Source organism: Coffea arabica, chromosome 4e, assembly GCF_036785885.1.
Source record: "Coffea arabica cultivar ET-39 chromosome 4e, Coffea Arabica ET-39 HiFi, whole genome shotgun sequence".
Taxonomy (NCBI): domain Eukaryota; kingdom Viridiplantae; phylum Streptophyta; class Magnoliopsida; order Gentianales; family Rubiaceae; genus Coffea; species Coffea arabica.
The window spans coordinates 35,485,897-35,511,249 of NC_092317.1; the positions used below are offsets into that span (position 1 = coordinate 35,485,897).

Genomic DNA, 25,353 nt, shown 5'->3' on the forward strand with positions numbered 1-25,353 from the left:
CCTAAACATAAAGTGCTGATGTGAGACGGATCTAGACGAACACCAAGTTGGGATGATTGGCGGAACTTTGACCCTTCTAGAATCACGAGCCACGAACTAAGGAGATTCCTTAACCCACGACTAGCAAATTTAGTGAACCAAAAGTATAGATAGCAGAACGCCACAATCAAGGAGACTACTTGATTGATAAGTTCGATGAACAACTTGAGATTAATTCTCAAGTATTCAAAGGAAATTCTCTTGAGGCAAGAGAGAGTGAAATAACTCACATATATTTTATAAAATCTGAATTCTGTCCCTAATGAATGAAAACCTAGGCTATATATAGCCTTACATGACTCAAACCCTAGAAGGTCCAATGGACGACCTCGCCCTTCATTAAGGGTAAAATATCTAACAACTAATTGGCTAAAATAACATTCTAAAATGAATGAAAACCTAGGCTATATATAGCCTTACATGACTCAAACCCTAGAAGGTCCAATGGACGACCTCGCCCTTCATTAAGGGTAAAATATCTAACAACTAATTGGCTAAAATAACATTCTAAAATTCGGCCAAAGTGAAGTGGAAATTGACCGAAATTATTAATGCTAACAAAAACTAATAATGGTAACGAAAACCCTAATTAGCAATCTAGCACTTAGCAAGCTAGAACTTTGTGGACTAGTCTTCACTTGGGTCTTCCGTTTGAAGGAAAGTGTATAGAGTAGCTTCTCCATTATGTAACCCTTCAATGGACCTCAAGTCATCACCAACTCGTTCTTGAATCGTGCAAACAAGAGCTTGAAGTGATTCTTGAATTCTCCTAGCACGCGCTCTTGTAATTGGACCACTGGGTATTTGCATGACTTGAGCACTAGAAGTTTGAGCAGCCTTGAGCCCCTCCGCATTAGTCCCCTCCTCTTGAAGGCGATTTGTCCTCAAATCAAACTCATCGTCTGCATGAAAAGGACTCAAGTCAGATACATTAAAAGTAGCATGTACCCCATACTAACCTGGAAGTTCAAGTTTGTAAGCATTGTCATTTATACGCTCCAGGACTTGGAATGGACCATCTCCCCGTGGAAGTAGCTTACTACGCCTTTTGACTGGGAACCTCTCTTTGCGCATGTGTATCCATACCCAATCGCCAGGCTCAAAGACCATCTGGCGGCGCCCCTTATTGGCACTTTGGATGTACTGAAGTGTACGCTTCTCGATGTTGGCTCGCACCTTAGTGTGTAGCTCACGTACATATGCAGCTTTATTCTTACCATCCAAGTTAACTCTCTCATGAACAGGTAAAGGAGTTAAATCCAAAGGTGTGAGAGGGTTAAAGCCATACACAATTTCAAACGGCGAATAATGTGTAGCAGAATGAACAGTGCGATTGTAAGCAAATTCCACATGTGGTAAGCAGTCTTCCCAAGATTTAATGTTCTTTTTAATAATGGCACGCAATAGGGTGGATAAAGTCCTATTAACCACTTCGGTTTGACCATCAGTTTGTGGGTGGCTAGAAGTAGAAAATAGTAATTTAGTACCTAGTTTACACCACAAAGTTTTCCAAAAATAGCTAAGGAATTTGGCGTCCCTATCAGACACAATAGTGCGAGGCATGCCATGTAATCTAACTATCTCACGAAAGAATAAATCTGCAACATGCTTAGCGTCATCTGTTTTGAGACAAGGAATAAAATGAGCCATTTTGGAGAAACGGTCAACTACCACATAGATTGAATCATGTCCTTTTCTAGTCCTAGGTAGACCAAGCACAAAATCCATCGACAGATCAACCCATGGTGCATGTGGAATAGGCAAAGGTGTATAGAGACCATAAGGGTGTACCTTTGATTTTGCCTGGTGACAAGTCACACACCTTTCAATGTGCCTTTCCACGTCACTCCTCATGCGGGGCCAGAAGAAATGCTCTTGGAGAATCATCAAGGTCTTGGCAATGCCAAAATGCCCCATTAAACCACCTCCATGAGCTTCCCTGACTAGAAGCGTGCGCATGGAGCTCCTGGGAATGCAAAGCTTGTCTTTGTAGTATAAGAACCCCTGAAAGATGAAATAATGCTCACGAGAGTGTCGTGGCAAAGAGTTAAAAATCTCACCAAAATCCGAGTCAGTTGCATAAAATTCTTTAAGGAATTCAAACCCAAGCAACTTAGCATCTAATGTAATGATAAGGGTATGCCTTCTCGAGAGTGCATCAGCCACTACATTCGTCTTACCTGCCTTGTATTTGATCACAAAGGTAAAACTGTCAATGAATGTAATCCATCGTGCATGTCGCTTACTCAACTTGTCTTGGGATTTGATATGCTTGAGCGACTCATGGTCGGTGTGCAAGACAAACTCACGAGGGCGTAGGTAATGTTGCCATGTTTGGAGAGCCCGTACCAAGGCCATTAGCTCCTTATCATAGGTGGAGTAGTTGAGAGCAGCTCCATTCAATTTTTCGCTAAAGTAGGCAACCGGGCGACCCTCTTGGAGTAGAACAGCTCCAATACCTATACCAGAAGCATCACACTCTACTTCAAAAGCTTTGTCAAAATTAGGTAAACTAAGAACAGGTGCATGTGTGAGCTTGTGTTTAAGTAATTGGAAAGACTTAGCTTGTTCCTCTCCCCAATGAAATTGCACATCTTTCTTGATAATTGATGTAAGTGGTGCAGCAATTGTGCTAAAATCCTTGACAAAACGCCTATAGAAGCTTGCCAAGCCATGAAAACTTCTCACCTCACTTACATTGGTAGGGGTTGGCCATTCATTAATAGCCTTCACCTTTTCTTGATCAACATGAATTCCCTGCTCACTAACAACATAGCCTAGAAAAACCAATTGGTTTGTGCAAAATGTACACTTCTTAAGGTTAGCGTAGAGGCTTGCCTTGCGAAGTGCATCGAGGACCATTTGCAAATGCACAACATGCTCATCTAGAGTCTTACTATAGATCAAAATGTCATCAAAGTAAACAACCACAAATTTACCAATGAAAGATCGTAAAACATGATTCATGAGTCTCATAAAAGTACTTGGTGCATTGGTTAGCCCAAAAGGCATGACCAACCACTCAAAAAGTCCATGTTTTGTTTTAAATGCAGTTTTCCATTCATCTCCTTCTTTCATGCGAATTTGATGGTAACCACTTTTCAAATCAATCTTAGTAAAAATGATAGCCCCATGTAATTCATCAAGCATGTCATCCAAACGAGGTATGGGATGGCGGTACTTTACCGTGATGGCATTAATTGCCCTACAATCAGTGCACATTCTCCATCCTCCATCTTTCTTTGGAACAAGTAGAACTGGTACAGCACAAGGGCTTAGACTCTCTTGAATCCAACCCTTACTAAGCAATTCCTCCACTTGTCGTTGTTGCTCCTTGGTTTCCTCAGGATTGGTTCTATATGGTGCCTTGTTTGGAAGGGAAGATCCAGGAATGAAATCAATTTGATGTTCAATTCCCCTTAATGGAGGCAAACCAGTAGGTATATCCTCAGGAAAGACGTCTTGATACTCCTGTAAAAGGTTAGTAATACTACTAGGCAAAGAAGCATCAGGAGCATTAGTGAATAAAGACCCCTTACAAAATAAAATAAATAAAACCTGGTTAGAGTGCAAGGCCTTTCTCACATCTTTTACCTTGGCAAGCATGCTGGATTTTCTCTCCCGTGTGGGCTCAAAGGCCGAATGAGAGGGATCCAATTTGCTTGAAGAAGGGTCGGCCAATGCCAATTTCTTGGCTTTGGTGTTGTCCTTCTTGGCGGTAGTATGTAAGTCATACTCTTTTTGGAGACTAACTTGATCCTCATGCACTTGTTGAGGTGTAAGAGGTGCAAGTGTAATCTTTTTACAATTATGCATGAAAGAGTACTTGTTCAAGAAACCATCAAAAGTGACTCTTTTGTCAAATTGCCAAGGACGCCCTAAGAGTATATGTGCAGCTTGCATTGGTACTACATCACACATAACATCATCTGCATACCTACCAATGCGAAAAGTAACCAGAACTTGTTTAAGAACACGTACCTCTCCACTGTTGTTTAACCACTGAAGCTTGTAGGGACGGGGGTGCTCACTAGTTGGCAAGCTTAGTTTCTCCACCATCAATGCACTAGCAACATTAGTGCAACTTCCGGGGTCAATCACCAAGCTGCATACCTTGTTGGTCACATGGCACCTAGTGTAAAAGATGTTGTCACGTTGAAGCTCATCCTTACTAGCTTGCGTAGCTAGGGCCCTTCTTGCTACCAATCCAACTTTGTCTTGAGTTGGAACTTCCTCTATCTCATCTTCCTCTTCAACCAAGGGAGGCATGTCCTTGTAATCCTCCTCTTCATCATCAGTGACAATGTCTCCATTTGGTAGGACAAGCATGGTCCTTGGGTTTGGACATTGACTTGCAATATGCCCAACTCCTTGACACCTCCAACATTTGGTGTCACGATTCCTAGGTTTTGAAGTTTCAATTGTTGGTTTTGAAACAACCTTGGAGTCGGTTTTAGTAAAAGGTGGCCGCGAGCTTGACCCTTGATCTTGCTTCGGCTTTGGAGTGGTCCAAGTATTCGAACCTCTCTCTTCCCTTCTAGGCTGGAATGGTCGAGTAAATGGTTGAGGATGAGAGTTATAATTTCTGGTTGTACCCCTCCTCTTGAGCCTTTGCTCAATCTTGATAGCCTTCTCCACCATATCTTCAATCTCCACATAGTATTGAAGCTCCAGTTGATCGGCTATTTCAACCCTCAGACCATTGAGAAATCTTGCCATTGTAGCCTCTCTATCTTCTTGAATATCAGCTCTTAACATGGAGATTTCCATGTCCTTGTAGTAGTCCTCAACTGAGCGTTGACCTTGTGTCAAGGTTTGAAGTTTTTGGTACAAGTCTCTATGGTAGTGACTTGGTACAAATCGCTTCTTCATCAGTCTCTTGAGCTCAGTCCAAGTGGTTATAGGTGGGTCTCCACACCTTCTCCTGCTTGTAACCACTTGTTCCCACCAAACTATGGCATAGTCGGTGAATTCTACTACGGCAAGTCTCAACTTTTGTGCATCGGTGTAGTCATTACAACCGAATACTAGCTCCACTCGACTCTCCCATTCAAGGTACGTATCCGGATCAGATTTGCCTTGGAAAGGAGGAATCTGCATCTTAATCCCCTTGATGGCATCACCGTTTGCTCTTGGGTTTCGCTTTGGTCTTCTTTGCTCGTATGCCTCATGTTCCGAATCAGCATTGGAGTCACTAGATTCCCCCAGGGTGGATTTTCCCCTAGATTTCCTAGAAGAAGCCCTAGACGAACTTAGTTGATCAATTTGCTCATGGATTGTTTCCAACCTTTGGTCAAATCTCCTCTGCATTTCCTTCCACATATTATCCATTTTAAGTGATAACTGAGCAATGGTAATTTCATGTTCCTGAGACATGGTGAAACCTGCAAAACTTGACAAATTGTTAGTAGAAAATGCCTCACTTGCTCCCTGAAGTGTTTCACTCCTCTCGTGTTTTCACTCAAGTGTTTATGTCACTCTAATGATCTCACCAATTCACTTCTCAAACCACTTGTTTGTTTCCTTTGAAGAAATCAGAAATTTTCTCAAGGAAGTTCAATCACACTTTAATCAAAATAGCTCCCAATTGTATCAAAGGAACAAGAACAAAAGTAGAAACGGACTGAAATGAGGAATGAAATGAGGAATGACTTTGATAAGGAATGAAACGAGGAAAATACAATGATGGAGTTTCCCAAGTGTTTCCTTAATTTTCCTAATTGATTTTTCTGGAAACAAATTAGGTGTTGTACTTTTTGGAAAGTTCCTTAAGGTCGGCTAAAAAAAAAAAAAAAAAAAAAAAATGGAAACAGGATTGGTTCCCAAAATTCCAGATTTGTACCCCTTAACCTTCCTCAAAATCAGCTATACCAAAACAGAATTGTTTCCTAAAATTTTCCAGATTTCCTTCTCCTTGTTCCTTTCCTAAAGTCGGCTGGTCAACCAAGTGCAAAACAGAATTTGGTAGCTAAAAAATTTCCAGATTTCTGCTCCTTTGAAACCTTCCAAAGTCGGCTGCAAAACAGAATTTGGTAGCTTCCTATTCTTCCCGAAACTATCCTCTCAAAATTCCAGAATTTGCTTCTAAAAACTCTTCATAAAATTCGGCTATACTCCCCTCTCCTTGCTTCCAAATTTTCGTTCCTTATTCCCCCTCAAAGAACAAGCAATTCGGCCCCTCCCCTGTGCACCACACACGGACAGATTATACAGATTGGTCTTAGGCAATGGCGTCACAAGGTAATGCAAGTGATGTTACACAAGAATTTCCCAAGCGGTTTGCCCAAGAAACTCCCCAGAAATTTACTCCTAAACCAAGGAGGCCCTGTATGGATGCAAGAGCGTACAAGAAGCTGTTTGTGCGAAGAGAGGTACAGGGCTTCAAGAGTCAAGATGATCAAAAAACTCAAAAGGTGACACAAATAATCAAGACTCAAAGCGCTGAAGATTTTCAAGAAGAAGTTGGTCAGAATTTTTAAACCCTTCCTTTGCCTTAGATTTCTGTTTTTTTGCGGCTTAAATTCAAGAAACAAAGTGTAGCAATTCAGGTCTTGGCAATAAAGAACACAATTTCCCTTTTCTTTTTTTTTTGTCACCCGCGCAATTCCTCTTGCTTTGTTTTCCTTTTTTTTTTTTGACTCTAAGAACACACAATTACTCGGCTGTTCATGGGTTAAATTCCAGAATGTAATGCTGAACCAAAGTTCTCCTTCAATCCCCCAATAACTATCAAAAAAATTTGAGACTTCAAGATTAGTTCACGAAACTCAAGAATCCCTAGATTATTGTAGTCCTTCCTCAAGATTCCAACCCCCAAACAAGTTTAACCACAAAAATCAGTTTAGGAGATTAATGAAAACAACTTGGGTAACAACTAAAAGCTGGAACAGATTTGACACGAAACTTGCGCCCAAGGAAAACCCTAGTTGCAAGTGAAACCCTAGCCGTCGCAGAAATTGTTTTGTTTTGTTTTTTTTTTTTTCAATATTCAAACACAGCTCGGTTACACTTGAAAGCAGGCTTCAAGACAGAATCACACAACCAGGTAATGCACGAAGTGTATGCGAAGCAAAAGAAATCAAAGAACGACGCAACAAGAACAAACAAAGGCGGACAGAATTTTTTTTTTTTTTTTTTGTAATAACAATCGGACTTGACACAAAGAAAGACACGACCAGAATTGAAGACAAATACTAGAAAACTTACGAAGAAAAAGAAAAGGAGAAAAACAAAGAACCTCTACGGGATATACTTGATGTCGTCGACTAGCTCTGATACCAACTGATGTGAGACGGATCTAGACGAACACCAAGTTGGGATGATTGGCGGAACTTTGACCCTTCTAGAATCACGAGCCACGAACTAAGGAGATTCCTTAACCCACGACTAGCAAATTTAGTGAACCAAAAGTATAGATAGCAGAACGCCACAATCAAGGAGACTACTTGATTGATAAGTTCGATGAACAACTTGAGATTAATTCTCAAGTATTCAAAGGAAATTCTCTTGAGGCAAGAGAGAGTGAAATAACTCACATATATTTTATAAAATCTGAATTCTATCCCTAATGAATGAAAACCTAGGCTATATATAGCCTTACATGACTCAAACCCTAGAAGGTCCAATGGACGACCTCGCCCTTCATTAAGGGTAAAATATCTAACAACTAATTGGCTAAAATAACATTCTAAAATTCGGCCAAAGTGAAGTGGAAATTGACCGAAATTATTAATGCTAACAAAAACTAATAATGGTAACGAAAACCCTAATTAGCAATCTAGCACTTAGCAAGCTAGAACTTTGTGGACTAGTCTTCACTTGGGTCTTCCGTTTGAAGGAAAGTGTATAGAGTAGCTTCTCCATTATGTAACCCTTCAATGGACCTCAAGTCATCACCAACTCGTTCTTGAATCGTGCAAACAAGAGCTTGAAGTGATTCTTGAATTCTCCTAGCACGCGCTCTTGTAATTGGACCACTGGGTATTTGCATGACTTGAGCACTAGAAGTTTGAGCAGCCTTGAGCCCCTCCGCATTAAAGCGAGCATAACAAGTTCATAAAAGTGAGCAATAACTCTTCAAATAGCTAATCTCAAAATGGACGAATGTAAAGTTTTTCAAAAGAAACAATAACCCCATAAGTAATAATCATGTCAAAGGATAAGGATACGGATGGCTCTCAACAGCCAAGTTCCCATTGCTTGACCAGAGCTTGATCAAGTAGTAGTTGACACTCTGTCAACTTTCACATAAAGTAACCAATCCAGTAGAGCACCACTTAGCTACAATTTTCGTCCACCAACCAAACCCCCTACTGGGCCCAAAATCCTCAATAAATACTGATGGTAATATTTGAGTATACCGATTAGTCGAGGAGATAACACTCCACTCGACAACACTAGATACCCATGGTTCGTTATCTAATCGACCAAGCCCTTGCCGACTCGACTAAATTAACTAGCCAGTGGGGTTTGGATTCCCAAGAATTCGATGAGATAACATCTTCAATCGACTGAATCAAGATAAAAGTACGGAGACAAGAATGAGAGGCACCTCCTACTCGGATTGAGTGTGGTACATGCTGCCGCTCCAACACTTACAAATCAAGCACAAGTATATCAAGTCAATTGCACCAATAAACACATACATATCACATTAGAGCAAGTGCGATAAAGTACACCCTTGCCCGACCATACCAATCAAATATCATTCGATCACATTAGTCAAATATTGAAAACAAGTGTCAAGCTCAATCAAGTATTTAGAAGCACTCACCAAAGATGTAGTGCTTCTACGGATCACGTTCAGGTATTACTCCTTGTTGGGAATCCAAATCTGCGATAAAACATCGTTTAAGAGCTTTGAAATCACTAAGGTTCGAAACTTAAATGTTTCGTTTAACGAGGATCAAGTGATTGAAACTCATTTGGAGAATATTCATAAAACTCATGCTCGCTCTTAAAACTTTGAAGCGATTAAACTTTGAAATCTCCATTTGAGTCGAAGTGATGAGAAAAACGTATTTCTATTAATCGTTACTTTCATTTTCCAATGTTACAAGTTTCGGCCGAATTCTAGCTTACATACCTCCATGAAATAGGACTTGAATAACCTAGACAATTCAAGCTCAATTCAACCCTAACTCTTCGCTCAAACTACAAGTGCACACATCTAGTCCTCGAATGAAAATTTGGGCAGCACGTCCTTTGTATTTACCTATTTTTTAGCCATTTATGGCTTTATTATTTTTCTCAGATCAGCCCCAAAGTCACACACCAGTAATGTTACCATCATAGCCCTTCGATTAGGCTCCAAAATCATCCAATTATAACACAAGTCTAATAATACAACCAGAAATCAGTTTTGAAGACAAAAGGCTAAATAGCAGATTTGACATCTTATAGCATTTTGGTCACAACTGGAGCTACGTTTATCGGATTGGAATATACTTTATACCGTTTCGAAGCTTAGACAAATAGTTACAACTTTCATGAAGACAACTCAACCCAGTTGATAGTTGATCTAGGTCAAATTTGTAGATTACAGAACCAGAATTTCCTTGTCAGTCTGGTTATCAGCACGGGATTCAAATGGCAATAACTCAGGCTACACAATTCCGATTGAGGCATTTTCAGATGCGTTGGAAAGCTGAAACATAGAGCTAAATTTTTGTGCTTATGGATCAAAGTGAAAAATGAAGCCATAAATGTGAAAGCTCAAAACTGTCCGCGAAAAAGAACATTTGGCAGTCAATGGTATTTCAGTCATTTCATATGCGACAGTGCTCTGATTGACCTGAAATTTTACAGAAAGCTATATAACATCACTTCCTACAACTTTCATGTTTTGACCTAAGTCTAATTCAGCATCTAACATGGACGAATGAAGCTGGTCAGAAGCAAGGCAATTCAATCTTTAAAGCTGAGAATTTGATGAATTCAAGGTTTACATTCTCATTCATGTCTTGAACCACTATCCCAACTCCCTATCGCAGCTTATAGACATCATATGCTATCTAAACAACAAGAAATACAACCGAACAACTCAAACCCTAACTCAAAAATCTACCATATCCATCAAAACTACTTAAATTACCATCATTAGCCAAGAGTATAAGTTGCTATACAAACTTAAACAAGATTAAGGGAAAGAAAATAGGAAGGGCAGCCATAATACCTCACCAAGATGCTTGCAAGAGAAATCCACCACCTTTCCTTCCAAGACTTTAGCACACAAAGCATTCTAGGTTCCTAAGTAAGTGGTTAATCGGTTTAGATTTTTGGTTTTCACTCAAACTAAGCTACAAATCAAGATGGAAATGAAGTTTTCTTCTCTCCTTTTTCTTCCTTGAGTTTCGGCCATCATGGAGGATTTTGAGGAAAAAATGAAGCTCCAAGAAAGGATAAGAAGCTAAAACTTGAGTTGGTCAAAGATGGTTGGATGACTTCCAAGTGTCATCACAAGATTTCATCTTGAATTTTTTCTTCTTTTTCCTTTCTTTTAGTCAAGAATTTTGGCTCTCTCTCTCGAGGGTAATTAGGGCTGATATTTTTGTACTAATGACAATGAAATTAAGTTAATAAAGTGGTGTGTTCACTCGGTAACAAACGGTACACTTCGGTTCACACCGTTTTTCCTTAATTCGTACATACTAGGGTAATCACTTATAATTTACTAACTTATTATTATTACTTTTAATCATACACTTTTTCTCATCTAAAACTCACTCTTAACCACCAAATTTAGTACACACTCCATACCGAGTAATCACACTACCGAAAGACGTAAAAACCCTAGTTTATCCTAACGATGAAAGTAAAGGGGAAACTCTTCATTCTATTCTTTATTCCAACTATTGAGGGAATAAATAAGTAGTAAATATATTATAAAATTATTTAATCAAAATAAGAGGGAAATTTAAGAAAATATGTGTGAATTTTCCAATCGTCACAGATATTGGGAATGGTCAGAATATGAGTCCATTTTTAGAAAGCAAAAAGTTCAAAAGCAGGTTCAAGGTCAAACTTACGGAATTCAGAAGGGATAATGGTTCTCCGAGTAATGAAGCCCTTCTGAGAAATTCATTCGAACCTCTCCCTGGCATCATCATCGACAAATTTGGGTAATGAAGTGGGTTCTTTTTCAAGTTGAGCCTCAGATTGTGTTCTGGCAGAACGCTTCTTCTTCTTTCCATTGCATTGAGCAGTTGGCACAGCGGTCTGGACATCAGACCTTGTTTTTACTGACTTCCTGGTAGAAGGTTCAGCAGTTTGCTGTTCCTTAGCATTTTGCTCATCAGTTTGATGTTCCTCAATTTGCTCAACAGACGACTTAGTTGTGAGGACTCGTAAAATTCCTTATATTTTTCTTAAAATTCCCTTTAATTTGAAATTTATTACTTTACAATAACTTTATTACACATTCACTTCCCCAATAGCTATAAATAATCATAGAAACAAGAGTTTCCTTTTTACTTTCATTGTTACGATAAATTAGGGGTTTTACGTCTTTTCATAGTGTGAGTAATCAGTACGGAGGGGGTACTAAATTTGATGATTAAAAGTGAGTTTTAGATGAGAAAATAATATGTGATTAGAAGTAATAATAATAAGTTAGTGAATGGCAAGTAAAAACCCTAGTACGTGTGATTTATGAAAAAACGGTGTGAACCGACGTGTACCGTTCACTACCGATTGAACATACCATTTGACCCACATTTTTATCAAGTTAATCTCATTGTTATTAGAGCCTAAATATCAGCTCTAAATCTGATCAAGGTGGCCGAAAATTTTGACTTCAAAAACCAAGAGAAAAGAAAAAAAATTGAGATGTAATTTGGTGGTGACAAGTGGAAGAAATCCATGCATCTTTGACCCAACCTAAGACCAACCTTCTTAACCTTCCTTAGCCTTCATTCTTCTCCATTTCTTAGCTTGGTGGCTGAGACATTGAGAGAGAAAAACCAAGGGAAGAAAACTCCATTTTCATCTTGTAGATTAGCTTATTGAGTGAAAAATCAAGAAACTAAACCGGTTAATTCTTTCTTTGAGCACGTGGGAAGCTTGGTGTGCTAAAACTTTACAAGGAGAGGTGGTGGATATCTCTTACAAGCATCTTAGTGAGGTATATTGGCTGTCCATCATCTTTATTTTCCTTAATCTTGCTTAAGTTGCTACACAACTCATATTCTTGGTTAATTGATAGCTATGCAAGTAGTTTTGGTGATTATAGAGAATTTGTGAGTTAGGGTTTTGAATTTTTCAGCTCTATTTCTTCTTGTTTAGATAGAAGATGATGTGACTAAGCTTAGATAAGGAGGTGAAGTAGTGTTTCAAGTTAGAGTTGTGAGGATTAGCACTTGAATGCATGAATTCCAGTTTTTTGATTTTGTATTACCCTGTTCTGCCCAGTTTCAGTCGGCCATGATGGAGGATGAATCAGCCATAGGTTAAAACATGAAAGTTGTATAAAATGATGTTTTATGGCTGTCTACAAAATTTCAGTTCAATCCAAATACTGTAGCATGTGAAAAGACAAAATTACCCTCGCTACCATAGGTATAGTTTTGTGGACAGTTCTGACATTTCCTCATTTTGGCTGCATTTGTTCACCTTGATTCCTATCAAATTAGCTTTTGGACAAAACATGAAACTTTTAGATCTACGTTTCACTTTTCCAACGCATCTAAAAACACCTCAAACGGAATTGTGTAGCCTGAGTTATTGTCATTTGAATTCAGTACTGACTACCGTACTGACAAGGACCTTCTGGTTCTGTAATCCATACTTTTGGCCTAGATAAATTGTGAAATGGATTGATTGATCTTCATAAAAATTGTAGCCCTTTGTCTTAGCTTCGAAATGATATAAAATTCATACCAATCTGATAAACGTAGCTCTATTTGTGACTAAAATGCTATAAGATGTTAAAGCTGTTATTTCCTCTTTTGGCTTCAAAACTGATATTTAGTTGCACTATTGGACTTGTGATGTACTTGGGTGATTTTGGAGCCTAATTGAAAGGCTGTGGTGATGATATTTCTGGTGTGTGATGTTGGGGCTTCCTTGAGAAAAATAATGAAGCCATAAATGGCTGGAAAATAGGTAAACACAAAGGGCGTACTGCCCAAATTTACACTCAAGGGTTAGGTAGAGGTACTCGCGACTTGAGTACGAATTCAGGAACGAATCTTACTGGAATCGTAGGGTATTCAAGTCTTGTTTCATAGAGGTCTGTAAGTTAGCATTTGGCCGAAACTTGTACCCCTGGAAAACATGAAAGTAATGACCACTCGAAATACGTTTTTTCCATTTCTTAGACTCAAATGGTATTTCAAAGTATACTTGCTTCAAATTTCCCAAGTTTTAAGAGCGAGTATAAGTTTTACGACTACTCTGTAAATGAGTTTCAAGTACTTGATTCTCGATAAACGAAACGTTTAAGTTTCGAATCTTAGTGACTTTTGAAAGTTCTTAATCGATATTTTACCGCAGATTTGGACTCCAAGCCAGGAGTACTACCTGGAGGTGATCACTAAAAGCACTACACTTTTGGTGAGTGCTTTCAAATACCGAATTGCACTTGATACTTGTGTTTAATACTTGACCAATGTGATTACATGTTATATAAGTGGACTGATAGGGCAAGAGTGTACTTTATCGCACTGGCCCTAATGTAATTTGTTCTTGTTCTTCGATTTCAATTGAATTGATATACATGCTTATGAAGTATATCGTGTCTGGAATTCCAAAAACCTTATGGCTAGTTAATCGAGTCGAGCCGGCAAGGGTCTGGTTGATTAGATAACGAACCCTGCGTAGTTAGTGATGTCGAGTGGAGTGTTATCTCCTCGACTAATCGGTATACTCGAGTATTACCACCAGTGTTTATCTTGGAATTTGAGCCCGGTAAGGGGTTTGGTTGGTGGACGGAGATTGGAGTTAAGTGGTGTATTACTGGACTAGTTACTGTACTTGAAAGTTGATGGAGTGTCAACTACGATATGATCAAGCTATAGTGGAACTGTATCCTTCTACGTGAAATACTGAATATTAGATGTTGGTTAATTGCTCGCTATTGCACTTTTATGTTATATTTACTGTTCATTAATGGTCAATTTGCTATTTGGAACATCACTGAGCTTTAGCTCACTCCGTTAGTTTTGTTTTCCTTACAGGGGATACCAGCGAGGCGTGAGACGTGTACAGACTAGCGTAGTCTAGTTATTTTGAAGTTTGAATTTGTACTCACGCTAGCACCCGACTAGGGTTGTGTGTACATGAATTGTAAATCCGTTGATATATTTGGGCATGTATGAACCTTGTAGTTGGAACGGAGTATTAATGTATATATATTAAGTTGAAGGGATTGTGTTATTTATTTTTTTCTACATTTGTAAGTTATTTTCTCGAACTTTATTTGAGTGAGTCCTAGCGAGATTTGGGCAGGCAACTCGCTAAACCCTAGGGTAAGCTCTAGGGGGAGGTGGGGTCGTCACAGGTGGTATCAGAGCCTAGGTTTGAATTGATCTGGGTTGATTGAGTGATTTATACTTGCCATGCCTTGGTTATAGTTTGGTTATGCTAGGCTAGGGTTTCACACTTGAGAATAAGCCTTTAGCCTCGATTTATATGTCTAACTTGCTCTTCTTGCAATGTTACTTGTAATGTTGGTGATGGAGCGTAAAGCTGCTACTGGGGGTGCCGGGCCATCTCAGCTCGTACCTGCCGACGAGGTACACCTTGGGGGGCCTGTATGTCGTGTACTGACCTATCAGGAGAGTCCCGGTGGGCCATGTGTCGGTGGTCTCCGGCACGGAAGATTCGGCGCTGCGATTGCTGGAAGACCTACTCCTACCCTGATAGGGTAGTACTGGCCGTGGACGATGAGTGAAGGTGATTGGGTAGCGCCAATCGTAGGTGCCAGATAGAGATAGAGCATCTCCAGGCAACCCTCCGAGTACACAGTGCCAAGATCCGAGAGCTTGAGGCTTCGGTTCTGGAGGAGTAAGAGCAGACTAATGCCTTCAGGGAGCAGGCTCAGGCGATTACTAGTCGCCTTGTTCGGGTAGTTGGAGATGTGAGAGACCGGACCGACCGTATTCTGATCGAGTGCGGGACTCTAGTAGATGATGTGGTTCAGGACTTGGCCGAGGAGGGTCAAGGGCAGGCGGTCCCTGGTGCTCCTGAGGAGGAACCGGAGGAGGACCCCGAGGAGGATCACGAAGAGGATCCGGAGGAGGAGCCGATTTCACCTGCCAAGTCGGTTGGGTCGACATCTAGCTAGACCCCTAGCTCAAGGTTTGAGAGATTTTGTGAGGTAGTTAGGGACATAGTGGGATGACACGTCCCTTTTGTTTTTGAATGTGACGTGTTACGATGGATGTAATTAGGGTTTGTTTTGTTCTATGTCCCTTGGCTAGTATAAGCCTTTAACTTGACTAGGTTGGCATGTATAGTACTTTTTAACTTGTTGTGTGACTTATTTTGCTGTGTATATAAAGGCAATGTTTATATTGAATGTGTCTTACTGCCCCTGTTTTATGATTTGAAAACCTTTTATTGAGCTATACCTTATTTTGTTTATATTTATATAATTGGTTAGTCAAGAATCATGGAAGGTAGAAGAAACCAAGATCAGGGAGCTACTCGAGGGTGTGGCTCTAATCGTGGGCGTGGGGGTAGACAGACAAAGGAACCAGTGCAAGAACCGAGAGGAAAAAAAGGTGAAACGGTTGGACCGCAACCTAGACCCCGGATGGAAGGAGGGGATCAGGTGGCAACCGCAATTCAACAAATGACTAATACCCTGGCCCGTTTGGTAGAGCAACAGTGTCAAACCCTTGTAAATCAACCTAGAGATCCTGAAATGGGATAAGATAGGGCCCAAGAGAGATTCCAAAAATTTTCTCCTCCTAAGTTCTTGGGAGGACCGGACCCTGAGGGAGCGGAGAGATGATTGGAAACCATGATCAATATATTCGCCGCTCTTACAATTTGCGGTTTTTCAGTTTGAGGGTCTAGCCAGGGCTTGGTGGAATGTGATTAGAGCTAAGTCAGAGAGAGAGGGAACCGCATGGGTCTGGTTGAACTTTGTGCGGGAGTTTAACGAAAAATACCTCCCACCTATCGCCCAGGAGAAGAGAGAGGATGATTTTATTAAACTCCGCCAGGGAACTTCGAGTGTAGCTGAGTATGAGACTCAGTTTACCAAACTATCAAAATTTGCTCCCGAACTGATAGCTCGGAGCAAAGGAGGGTACGGAGGTCTGTGCAAGGGCTCAATGTAGAGGTACAGGAGGCCTTGGCGGCAGCCCAAATTAATATTTTTATGGAGGTTTTGGAGAAGGCCCAAAGAATAGAGACTGCCAGGGCACAAGTGAGAAATTTTCACAGGAAACGGAGAGAGTCGCCTAGTGGAGCTCAAGGGCCGGCATAGAGTAATCGGAACATGCCACCCGCTAAAGCTGGTCGTGGAGTTGGAGGGGGAAGGTTTACGAGTGCATCGAGGGGTGGTACTCAGAGGGGAGACCAAAGCGGAAGAGGACAGGGGAGAGGTGGTCCACAGGGAGGCCAGACCTCCGCTTCCCAAGTATCATGTGGGTATTGTGAAAAATCAAACCATACCGAGGATAACTATTGGAGAAAAGCTCGGAAGTGTTTAAGGTGTGGGAGTATGGAACATCAAATTGCCAACTGGCCACTAATCAGCGATACTCAGTCAGTTGGTAAAACAAACCCGAAACCGACCAATGCAGGAGGGACCAGGTCAAGGGTGCCAGCCAGGGTATACTCGTTGGACCAGTAATCGGTACCTGAACCGACAGAGGTGGTGGAAGATACGACTCCTGTTTTCCATCGTTTAGCCAAAATTTTGATAGACCCTGATGCCACCCATTCTTTTGTTAGCCCCACATTTATGCTTGAAATTGATGTGAAAGCTGAAAGATTTCCATATGACTTAGAAGTAAGAACACCTACGGGTAATCAAACTTTACTTGTGAATGAGGTGTATAGAAACTGTGATATTTGGGTTAGGGAGCGAAAATTAGTAGTTGAGCTCATAAGTCTAGCCATCAAGGGGTACGATGTTATCCTAGGCATGGATTGGCTAGCTCATTATCATGCCTGAGTAGATTGTCGTTTGAAGGTAGATGAGTTTTGCATACCGGGTGAGGCAACTCTAAAACTAAACGTGAGGGGTATTCTAGCGTCATCTGCCCTTATTTCGGGAATTAGGGCTAGAAAATTGCTTAGTCATGGGGCTCGGGAGTATCTAGCATTTCTGGTTAATATCTCAGGAGAAAAGATTAAGTTAGAAGATATGCCAGTGATGAATGAGTATCCATATGTGTTCCCGGAGGAGTTGGGGTCATTGCCACCCGAAAGGGAAATTGAATTTAAGGTTGACCTAGTACCTGGAACTACTCCCATTTCAAAAACCCCTTATCGAATGGCACCCGCTGAACTTAAGGAGTTAAAATTTCAATTACAAGACCTGTTAGAACGGGGATTCATACACGAGAGCGAGTCCCCATGGGGTAATCCAGTACTATTTGTCAAAAAGAATGACGGGGGTTTAAGGTTATGCATCGATTATCGAGGTTTGAATGCAGCAACCGTTAAGAATAAATATCCTTTGCCCCACATCGATGAGTTGTTTGATCAATTACAAGGGGTTGTGGTGTTTTCTAAGTTGGACCTTCAGCAAGGGTATTATCAACTGAGAATTAAAAAGGAGGATGTGCCAAAAACGACGTTTAACACTCGATATGGGCATTTTGAGTTTGCGGTAATGCCTTTTGACTTAACCAATGCCCCCACGGCATTCATGGACCTAATGCATCGAGTGTTTAAACCCTATTTGGATAAGTTCGTGGTGGTGTTTTTTGACGATATCCTGGTGTATTCGAAGACAAGGGAGGAGAATGAACAACACTTGAGAATAGTGTTACAAACCCTAAGAGAGCACCAGTTGTTTGCTAAATTTAGCAAGTATGAAGTTTGGTTGGAGAAAGTGGCGTTTCTAGACCATATAATTTCGAAGGATGGACTTACTGTAGACTCGGCTAAAGTGGACGTTGTAGCTAAATGGAAACGGCCGGAGAATCCTACTGAAATGCAAAGTTTTTTGGGTCTAGCGGGGTACTACCGCAGATTTATAAAGAATTTCTCGAGAATTACGGGACCCCTAACTAACTTGACAAAGAAACAAGGAAAGTACATTTGGGATGTTAAGTGTGAGAATGGTTTTCAAGAGCTCAAAAACAATTGACCATGGCTCTAGTGTTAGCCTTGCCAAATGGGAAGGATAGCTATACGGTTTATATCGATGTTTCAAGAGAGCGGTTAGGGTGTGTTTTGATGGAAAATAAGAATGTGATTGTCTACGCATCTCGAAAGTTAAAGCCTCATGAGCAAAACTATCCAACCCATGACTTGGAGTTTGCAGCTGTTTTGTTTGCCTTGAAGAACTGGCGGCATTACTTATACGGGTGACATTTGAGGCATACACGGATCTTAAGAGCCTTAAGTACTTATTTTCCTAGAAGGAGCTAAATCTAAGACAACGTCGGTGGGTGGAGTTCTTAGAAGACTATGATTGTACGATTAACTATCATCCAGGAAAGGCCAACGTTGTAGTAGATGCTTTAAGTCGAAAGGCTCAACTAGCAAGTTCGATGGTGGGAGAGTGGAGCTTGTTAGAGGACGTATGTGAATAGAACCCTCGTCTGGAGCAACAGAAAATTATTTTTGAAAATATTGAGGTGAAATTGATACTATTGGATCGGATTAAAGAGGGCCAAATGAAAGAACTGACGGTACAGAAGTGGGTGGAAAGAGTGAAGAAAGGAGAATTGCCTAATTTTAACCTAGGTCCAGATAGGATTTTAAGGTTTTGGAATCGCGTCGTTGTACCTAAAGATGACGCATTGAAGAAGGAAATTTTGGATGAATCTCACCGCTCTAGGTATACGGTGTATTCAGGTGGTGGTAAGACGTACCAGGATCTCAAAAGTCTGTATTGGTGGGATAATATGAAGGCGGAGATTGCCCAGTTTATACAAAAGTGTCTTACGTGCCAACAAGTGAAGGCTGAGCATCAAAAACCGTCGGGTCTGTTACAGGCTTTAGAGATTCCTGAATGGAAGTGGGAGCATATAACGATGGATTTCGTATTAGGGTTACCACGAACACAAAAAGGGCATGATGCGGTTTGGGTGATAGTGGACCAATTAACTAAAACCGCACATTTCCTGCTAGTTAATATGAAATATTCTTTGGAAAAACTTGCCAAACTCTATATGGATGAAGTGGTGACACTACATGGGGTATCAATGAGTATCGTATCCGATAGAGACCCCAGATTTGTATCTCGATTCTGGCAGAAATTGCAAGAGGCTCTAGGAACTAAGTTGAACTATAGTACAGCGTATCATCCTCAAACCGATGGACAATCTGAGAGAACCATTCAAACTCTTGAGGATATGCTGAGAGCCTGTATTGTAGATTTTGAAGGGAATTGGAACCAATATCTAACCCTGGTAGAGTTCGCGTATAATAATAGTTATCACTCTTCTATTCAAATGGCCCCATATGAAGCATTGTATGGACGAAGGTGTCGATCCCCAATCCATTAGGATGAAGTAGGAGAAAGGAAGATTATAGATCCGGCTACAATACCAAGGGTTGAGGAAACCTACGAAAGGGTAAAGATGATTCGTCAGAGGCTTCAAACGGCCCAAAACCGACAAAAGAGCTATGCCAATCATCAGAGGAAAGATTTGGAGTTTGAGATAGGAGATAAAGTGTTTCTTGGGGTTACTCCATTGAAAGGGAAGAAAAAGTTGCAACCGAGATATTTAGGACCTTTCAGTATACTCCAGCGGATAAGAAAGGTGGCTTATCGACTAGAATTACCAGCTAGTTTGTCTCGGATCCATGATGTTTTTCATGTTTCTTTACTTAAGAAATATCATCCGGATCTGACTCACATTTTGCCACCAGAGGATATTGAACTAGACGAGTCATTAGCCTATGAGGAACGACCCATTTGAGTACTGGATAGAAAGGTGAATGACATGACAAACAAGCAGATTCCACTAGTGAAGGTTCTATGGAAACACCATGAGGTGGAGGAAGCAACCTGGGAGCTGGAAAAAGACATGCAAGAGAAGTATCCAGACCTATTTACAACTAAAGGTATGAATTTCGAGTTCGAAATTCTCTTAAGGGGGAGAGAGTGTGAGGACTCGTAAAATTTCTTATATTTTTCTTAAAATTCTCTTTAATTTGGAATTTATTACTTTACAATAACTTTATTACACATACACTTCCCTAATAGCTGTTGACCTTGGTTGATCAGTCCTTGGTTTTGATGATTAACAAACCAAAATGTAGATTTGGGCTAATGTTTTTATGTGAGCAATTTGTTAGAACAGATTCTTGTGGCACAAAAGAAGAAGCAAAAACAGGGCACTCATGTGGGACGTCCGAAAGGAAGCTATCGGACGTCCGAAAGGATGAAGAACATCAAGAAGAAACTCTGTCGGACGCTCGTGAGGAAGCATCGGACGTCCGGAAGGATCGGACGCACGCATCGGACGCACATCGATCGCATCGGACGTCCGAGAAATTTCACAAAGATTTGATGACTCTCTGACGACGTTCGGACGCATGGTTCGGACGTCCGACAGGTGGTTTGGACGCAGGGTTCGGACGTTCGACAGGTGGTTCGGACGTCCGACAGGCCAACGGCTAGTTTTGACAGCATTTAATATTTGACCGTTGGAGAGCCTTTTGGAGCCATTTCTCACCTTCTATAAATACCCCAAAACACAAGAAGACAAAAGACTTTTGCCAACACAAAATACAAGCTTACAAGTGAGATTTTTGAGTAGAAAGATTCTTTGTTGGTTGTATAAGGGGTTGGGGAAGTTGGGTTGTGAGGTTGCTCAAGTGAAGGTTACTCTCTAGGAGAAGTAAAACCTTGGTGAAGGTGAACCTATCACTTGAAGTGGTAAAACCTTGGTGAAGGTTGCCTCATTTGTATAAAATAGTTCTTAATTGGGTGAGTGATCTTTCAAGTGTAGGTTGTTGAGGGTTAACTAGAATTGTTGTAAAACTCCTTGGCTCAACCAAAGTGTGTTTGGGGTGAGGAAGGAGTGAGCCTTCACTTGTACATCTTGGTTAGCATCGCCATCAATTGAAGAGGCTATTGGTTTGATATTTGGTTTGCATTTCTTATCCTTTCTCTTTAATTAAGTTTTCTTTATTGTGCTTAAATTTGATATATCTTTGTGCATCATTGTGAATTTGTTTGTACTCATTGGGTTGCACCGGGCACTTACAATTGGTATCAGAGCTTGGTCTCCTTGAGACTAAGCTCAATCGGCTTGGAGTAAAGATCATGGCAACCATAAAAGTTTCCTTTTTAGAAGAGCAATCTATTGATAGACCACCTATGTTTAATGGTTCTCATTTTAGCATGTGGAAACAAAGAATGATGATTTTCTTACAATCCGTTTATATTGAATTATGGTATGTGGTAGAAGATGGTCCTTATGAAGCTAGAATAGTTGACTCTACCACCAATTTGAGTAGATTAAAGACTAGACAAGAATTGAATGAAAAAGACAAGAGATACCTTTCTTTGAATGCCAAGGCCATGTGTATATTGTACAATGCATTAGATGTAAATGAATCTAGTAGGATTAAAGGTTGTAAATCAGCTAAAGATATTTGGGATAAATTGTGTGTATTTCATGAAGGTAACCAAGATATTAAAGAACAAAAGAAATCTTTGCTTGTTTCTCAATATGAATTTTTCAAAATGCATCCTCTTGAAAATGTTGATGAGATGTGTAGTAGATTTTGTGACATTATTGAAGATCTTAAATTGCTTGGAAAAGAATATTCTTTTGGTGAGAAAAATAGAAAGATTTTGAATGCCTTGCCAAAAGAATGGGAAAACAAAATAAATGCTATAGAAGAGGCAAAGGATTTAAATTCTATATCCATTGAATCTCTTGTGGATACCCTAACCTCTTATGAATTAAAGCTGAAATTCAAAGTGCAAGAGGAAGAAAATGCAAGAATGTATAAGAGAGGCATAGCTTTTAAAGCATCTCAAGTGGGGGATAACCCATCCTTCATGGGTAATGAAATCATGGAAGTGGACAATGATATAACTCCTCACATCAAAAGTTTCAAGAAGATCTTCAACAAGAGATGTTCAAGAGGAGATTGCAAAATTAAATGGGATGAATGCAATTCAAAAAGAGAAAAAGAAGAGTTGGCCCAAATGGCACTAATGGCCGTTGGAGAAGATGAGGTAAGTTCTTATCACTCTTCTTGTGATGAAGATAATGAAGATGATGATGTGAAAATTCTTATGATTAAAATGCATAAAAGTTTGAGAAAATCTTATGCTAAAAATAAAGATTTGAAAACAAAAATAAATGATTTGTTGGAAGAAAACTCCAAACTTTTTCAAGAAAACAAATGTTTGAGAATGGAAAATGATGATTTAAAAAATCAAAAAAAATGTTTTTGATTGCAAAAATAATTTGAAAAGGAAGTTGGAAGAGAAAACAAAGTTTTATGAAAAAATGTTGGAGGAACAAAATGTGTTAAAGAAAAGAATTAATGACTTGAACGAGTTTCTCCAAAATGAAAAACAAACGTTTTCTCAAACAAAAGAAAGCAAATCTTTTCAAGGTACAAATAAGTTTGCTATGATAAGAAGTAAGAAAATTAGTTGCATTAAATCCACCTATGTGCAAAATACTTCTATCATGTGTCACTTTTGTTGCCAATTTGGACATATGCAAAATGATTGCTATGTAAAGAAAAATATGACAGAGTTACTATCCTTACATTCGCCGGCAATGGAAGCCTTAGTTACTATGTAGGACTGTTTTTCATGACAGGGCGTTTTAGCTCCTCTCCATTGTAATTCTCTTACCATTAATAAAGGTTTTGATTAAAAAAAAAAAAAAAAAAAAAAGAAAAATATGAGAAAAGGTATGAAATCCATGTGGATTGCTAGATCATGTTGTAATAACTCCCAAGGACCCTATTATGGTCTTGACTTGAAAAATAAAGGGGAAGTTGGCTTTTTGATTGATGCCAAAAGGGGGAGTAGGACTTATTGAAGTTTCTTTGTATGTTGGCATTTTCTAAGGGGGAGGACTTATTGAAGTTTCTTTGTATGTTGGCATTTTCTAAGGGGGAGTTTTATTTGAACTTATTTGATCAAAGAAATCTTCATTTTGTTTGTCATCATCAAAAAGGGGGAGATTGTTGACCTTGGTTGATCAGTCCTTGGTTTTGATGATTAACAAACCAAAATGTAGATTTGGGCTAATGTTTTTATGTGAGCAATTTGTTAGAACAGATTCTTGTGGCACAAAAGAAGAAGCAAAAACAGGGCACTCATGTGGGACGTCCGAAAGGAAGCTATCGGACGTCCGAAAGGATGAAGAACATCAAGAAGGAAACTCTGTCGGACGCTCGTGAGGAAGCATCGGACGTCCGGAAGGATCGGACGCACGCATCGGACGCACATCGATCGCATCGGACGTCCGAGAAATTTCGCAAAGATTTGATGACTCTCTGACGACGTTCGGACGCATGGTTCGGACGTCCGACAGGTGGTTTGGACGCAGGGTTCGGACGTTCGACAGGTGGTTCGGACGTCCGACAGGCCAACGGCTAGTTTTGACAGCATTTAATATTTGACCGTTGGAGAGTCTTTTGGAGCCATTTCTCACCTTCTATAAATACCCCAAAACACAAGAAGACAAAAGACTTTTGCCAACACAAAATACAAGCTTACAAGTGAGATTTTTGAGTAGAAAGATTCTTTGTTGGTTGTATAAGGGGTTGGGGAAGTTGGGTTGTGAGGTTGCTCAAGTGAAGGTTACTCTCTAGGAGAAGTAAAACCTTGGTGAAGGTGAACCTATCACTTGAAGTGGTAAAACCTTGGTGAAGGTTGCCTCATTTGTATAAAATAGTTCTTAATTGGGTGAGTGATCTTTCAAGTGTAGGTTGTTGAGGGTTAACTAGAATTGTTGTAAAACTCCTTGGCTCAACCAAAGTGTGTTTGGGGTGAGGAAGGAGTGAGCCTTCACTTGTACATCTTGGTTAGCATCGCCATCAATTGAAGAGGCTATTGGTTTGATATTTGGTTTGCATTTCTTATCCTTTCTCTTTAATTAAGTTTTCTTTATTGTGCTTAAATTTGATATATCTTTGTGCATCATTGTGAATTTGTTTGTACTCATTGGGTTGCACCGGGCACTTACAATAGCTATAAATAATCATAGAAACAAGGATTTCCTTTTTACTTTCATTGTTAAGATAAATTAGGGCTTTTATATCTTTTCGTAGTGTGAGTAATCGATACGGAGGGGGTACTAAATTTAACGATTAAAAGTGAGTTTTAGATGAGAAAATAATATGTGATTAGAAGTAATAATAATAAGTTAGTGAATGATAAGTAAAAACCCTAGTACGTGTGATTTATGGAAAAATGGTATGAACCGACGTGTACCGTTCACTACCGATTGAACATACCATTTGACCAACATTTTTATCAAGTTAATCTCATTGTTATTAGAGCCTAAATATCAGCTCTAAATCAGATCAAGATTGCCGAAAATTTTGACTTCAAAAACCAAGAGAAAAGAAAAAAAATTGAGATGTAATTTGGTGGTGACGAGTGGAAGAAATCCATGCATCTTTAACCCAACCTAAGACCAACCTTCTTAACCTTCCTTAGCCTTCATTCTTCTCCATTTTTCAGCTTGGTGGCCAAGACATTGAGAAAGAAAAACCAAGGGAAGAAAACTCCATTTTCATCTTGTAGCTTAGCTTATTGAGTGAAAAATCAAGAAACTAAACCGGTTAATTCTTTCTTTGAGCATGTGGGAAGCTTGGTGTGCTAAAACTTTACAAGGAGAGGTGGTGGATATTTCTTACAAGCATCTTAGTGAGGTATATTGGCTGTCCATCATCTTTATTTTCCTTAATCTTGCTTAAGTTGCTACACAACTCATATTCTTGGTTAATTGATAGCTATGCAAGTAGTTTTGGTGATTATGGAGAATTTGTGAATTAGGGTTTTGAATTGTTCAGCTATATTTCTTCTTGTTTAGATAGAAGATGACGTGAATAATCTTAGATAAGGAGGTGAAGTAGTGTTTCAAGCTAGAGTTGTGAATATTAGCACTTGAATGCATGAATTCCAGTTTTTCGATTTTGTATTACCCTGTTCTGTCCAGTTTCAGTCGGCCATGATGGAGGACGAATCAG

At 39.8% G+C, this 25,353-nt stretch overlaps 2 protein-coding genes across 2 annotated transcripts; one reads left to right on the top strand and one right to left on the bottom strand.

Moving 5' to 3' along the window:
* Positions 1-993: 993 nt before the first annotated feature.
* Positions 994-5,415, bottom strand: LOC140005593 (uncharacterized). The gene is made up of 4 exons (XM_072046600.1): positions 3,776-5,415; positions 3,358-3,655; positions 1,709-3,279; positions 994-1,348 (listed from the first exon to the last, which is right to left on the bottom strand). The coding sequence occupies exons 1-4, from the start codon at positions 5,413-5,415 to the stop codon at positions 994-996; spliced, it is 3,864 nt and encodes a 1,287-aa protein (XP_071902701.1).
* A 13,427-nt stretch (positions 5,416-18,842) lies between these two features.
* On the top strand, positions 18,843-20,093 carry LOC140005594 (uncharacterized). Its single transcript, XM_072046601.1, has 2 exons — positions 18,843-19,211; positions 19,677-20,093. The coding sequence occupies exons 1-2, from the start codon at positions 18,843-18,845 to the stop codon at positions 20,091-20,093; spliced, it is 786 nt and encodes a 261-aa protein (XP_071902702.1).
* The last annotated feature ends 5,260 nt before the right edge of the window (positions 20,094-25,353 follow it).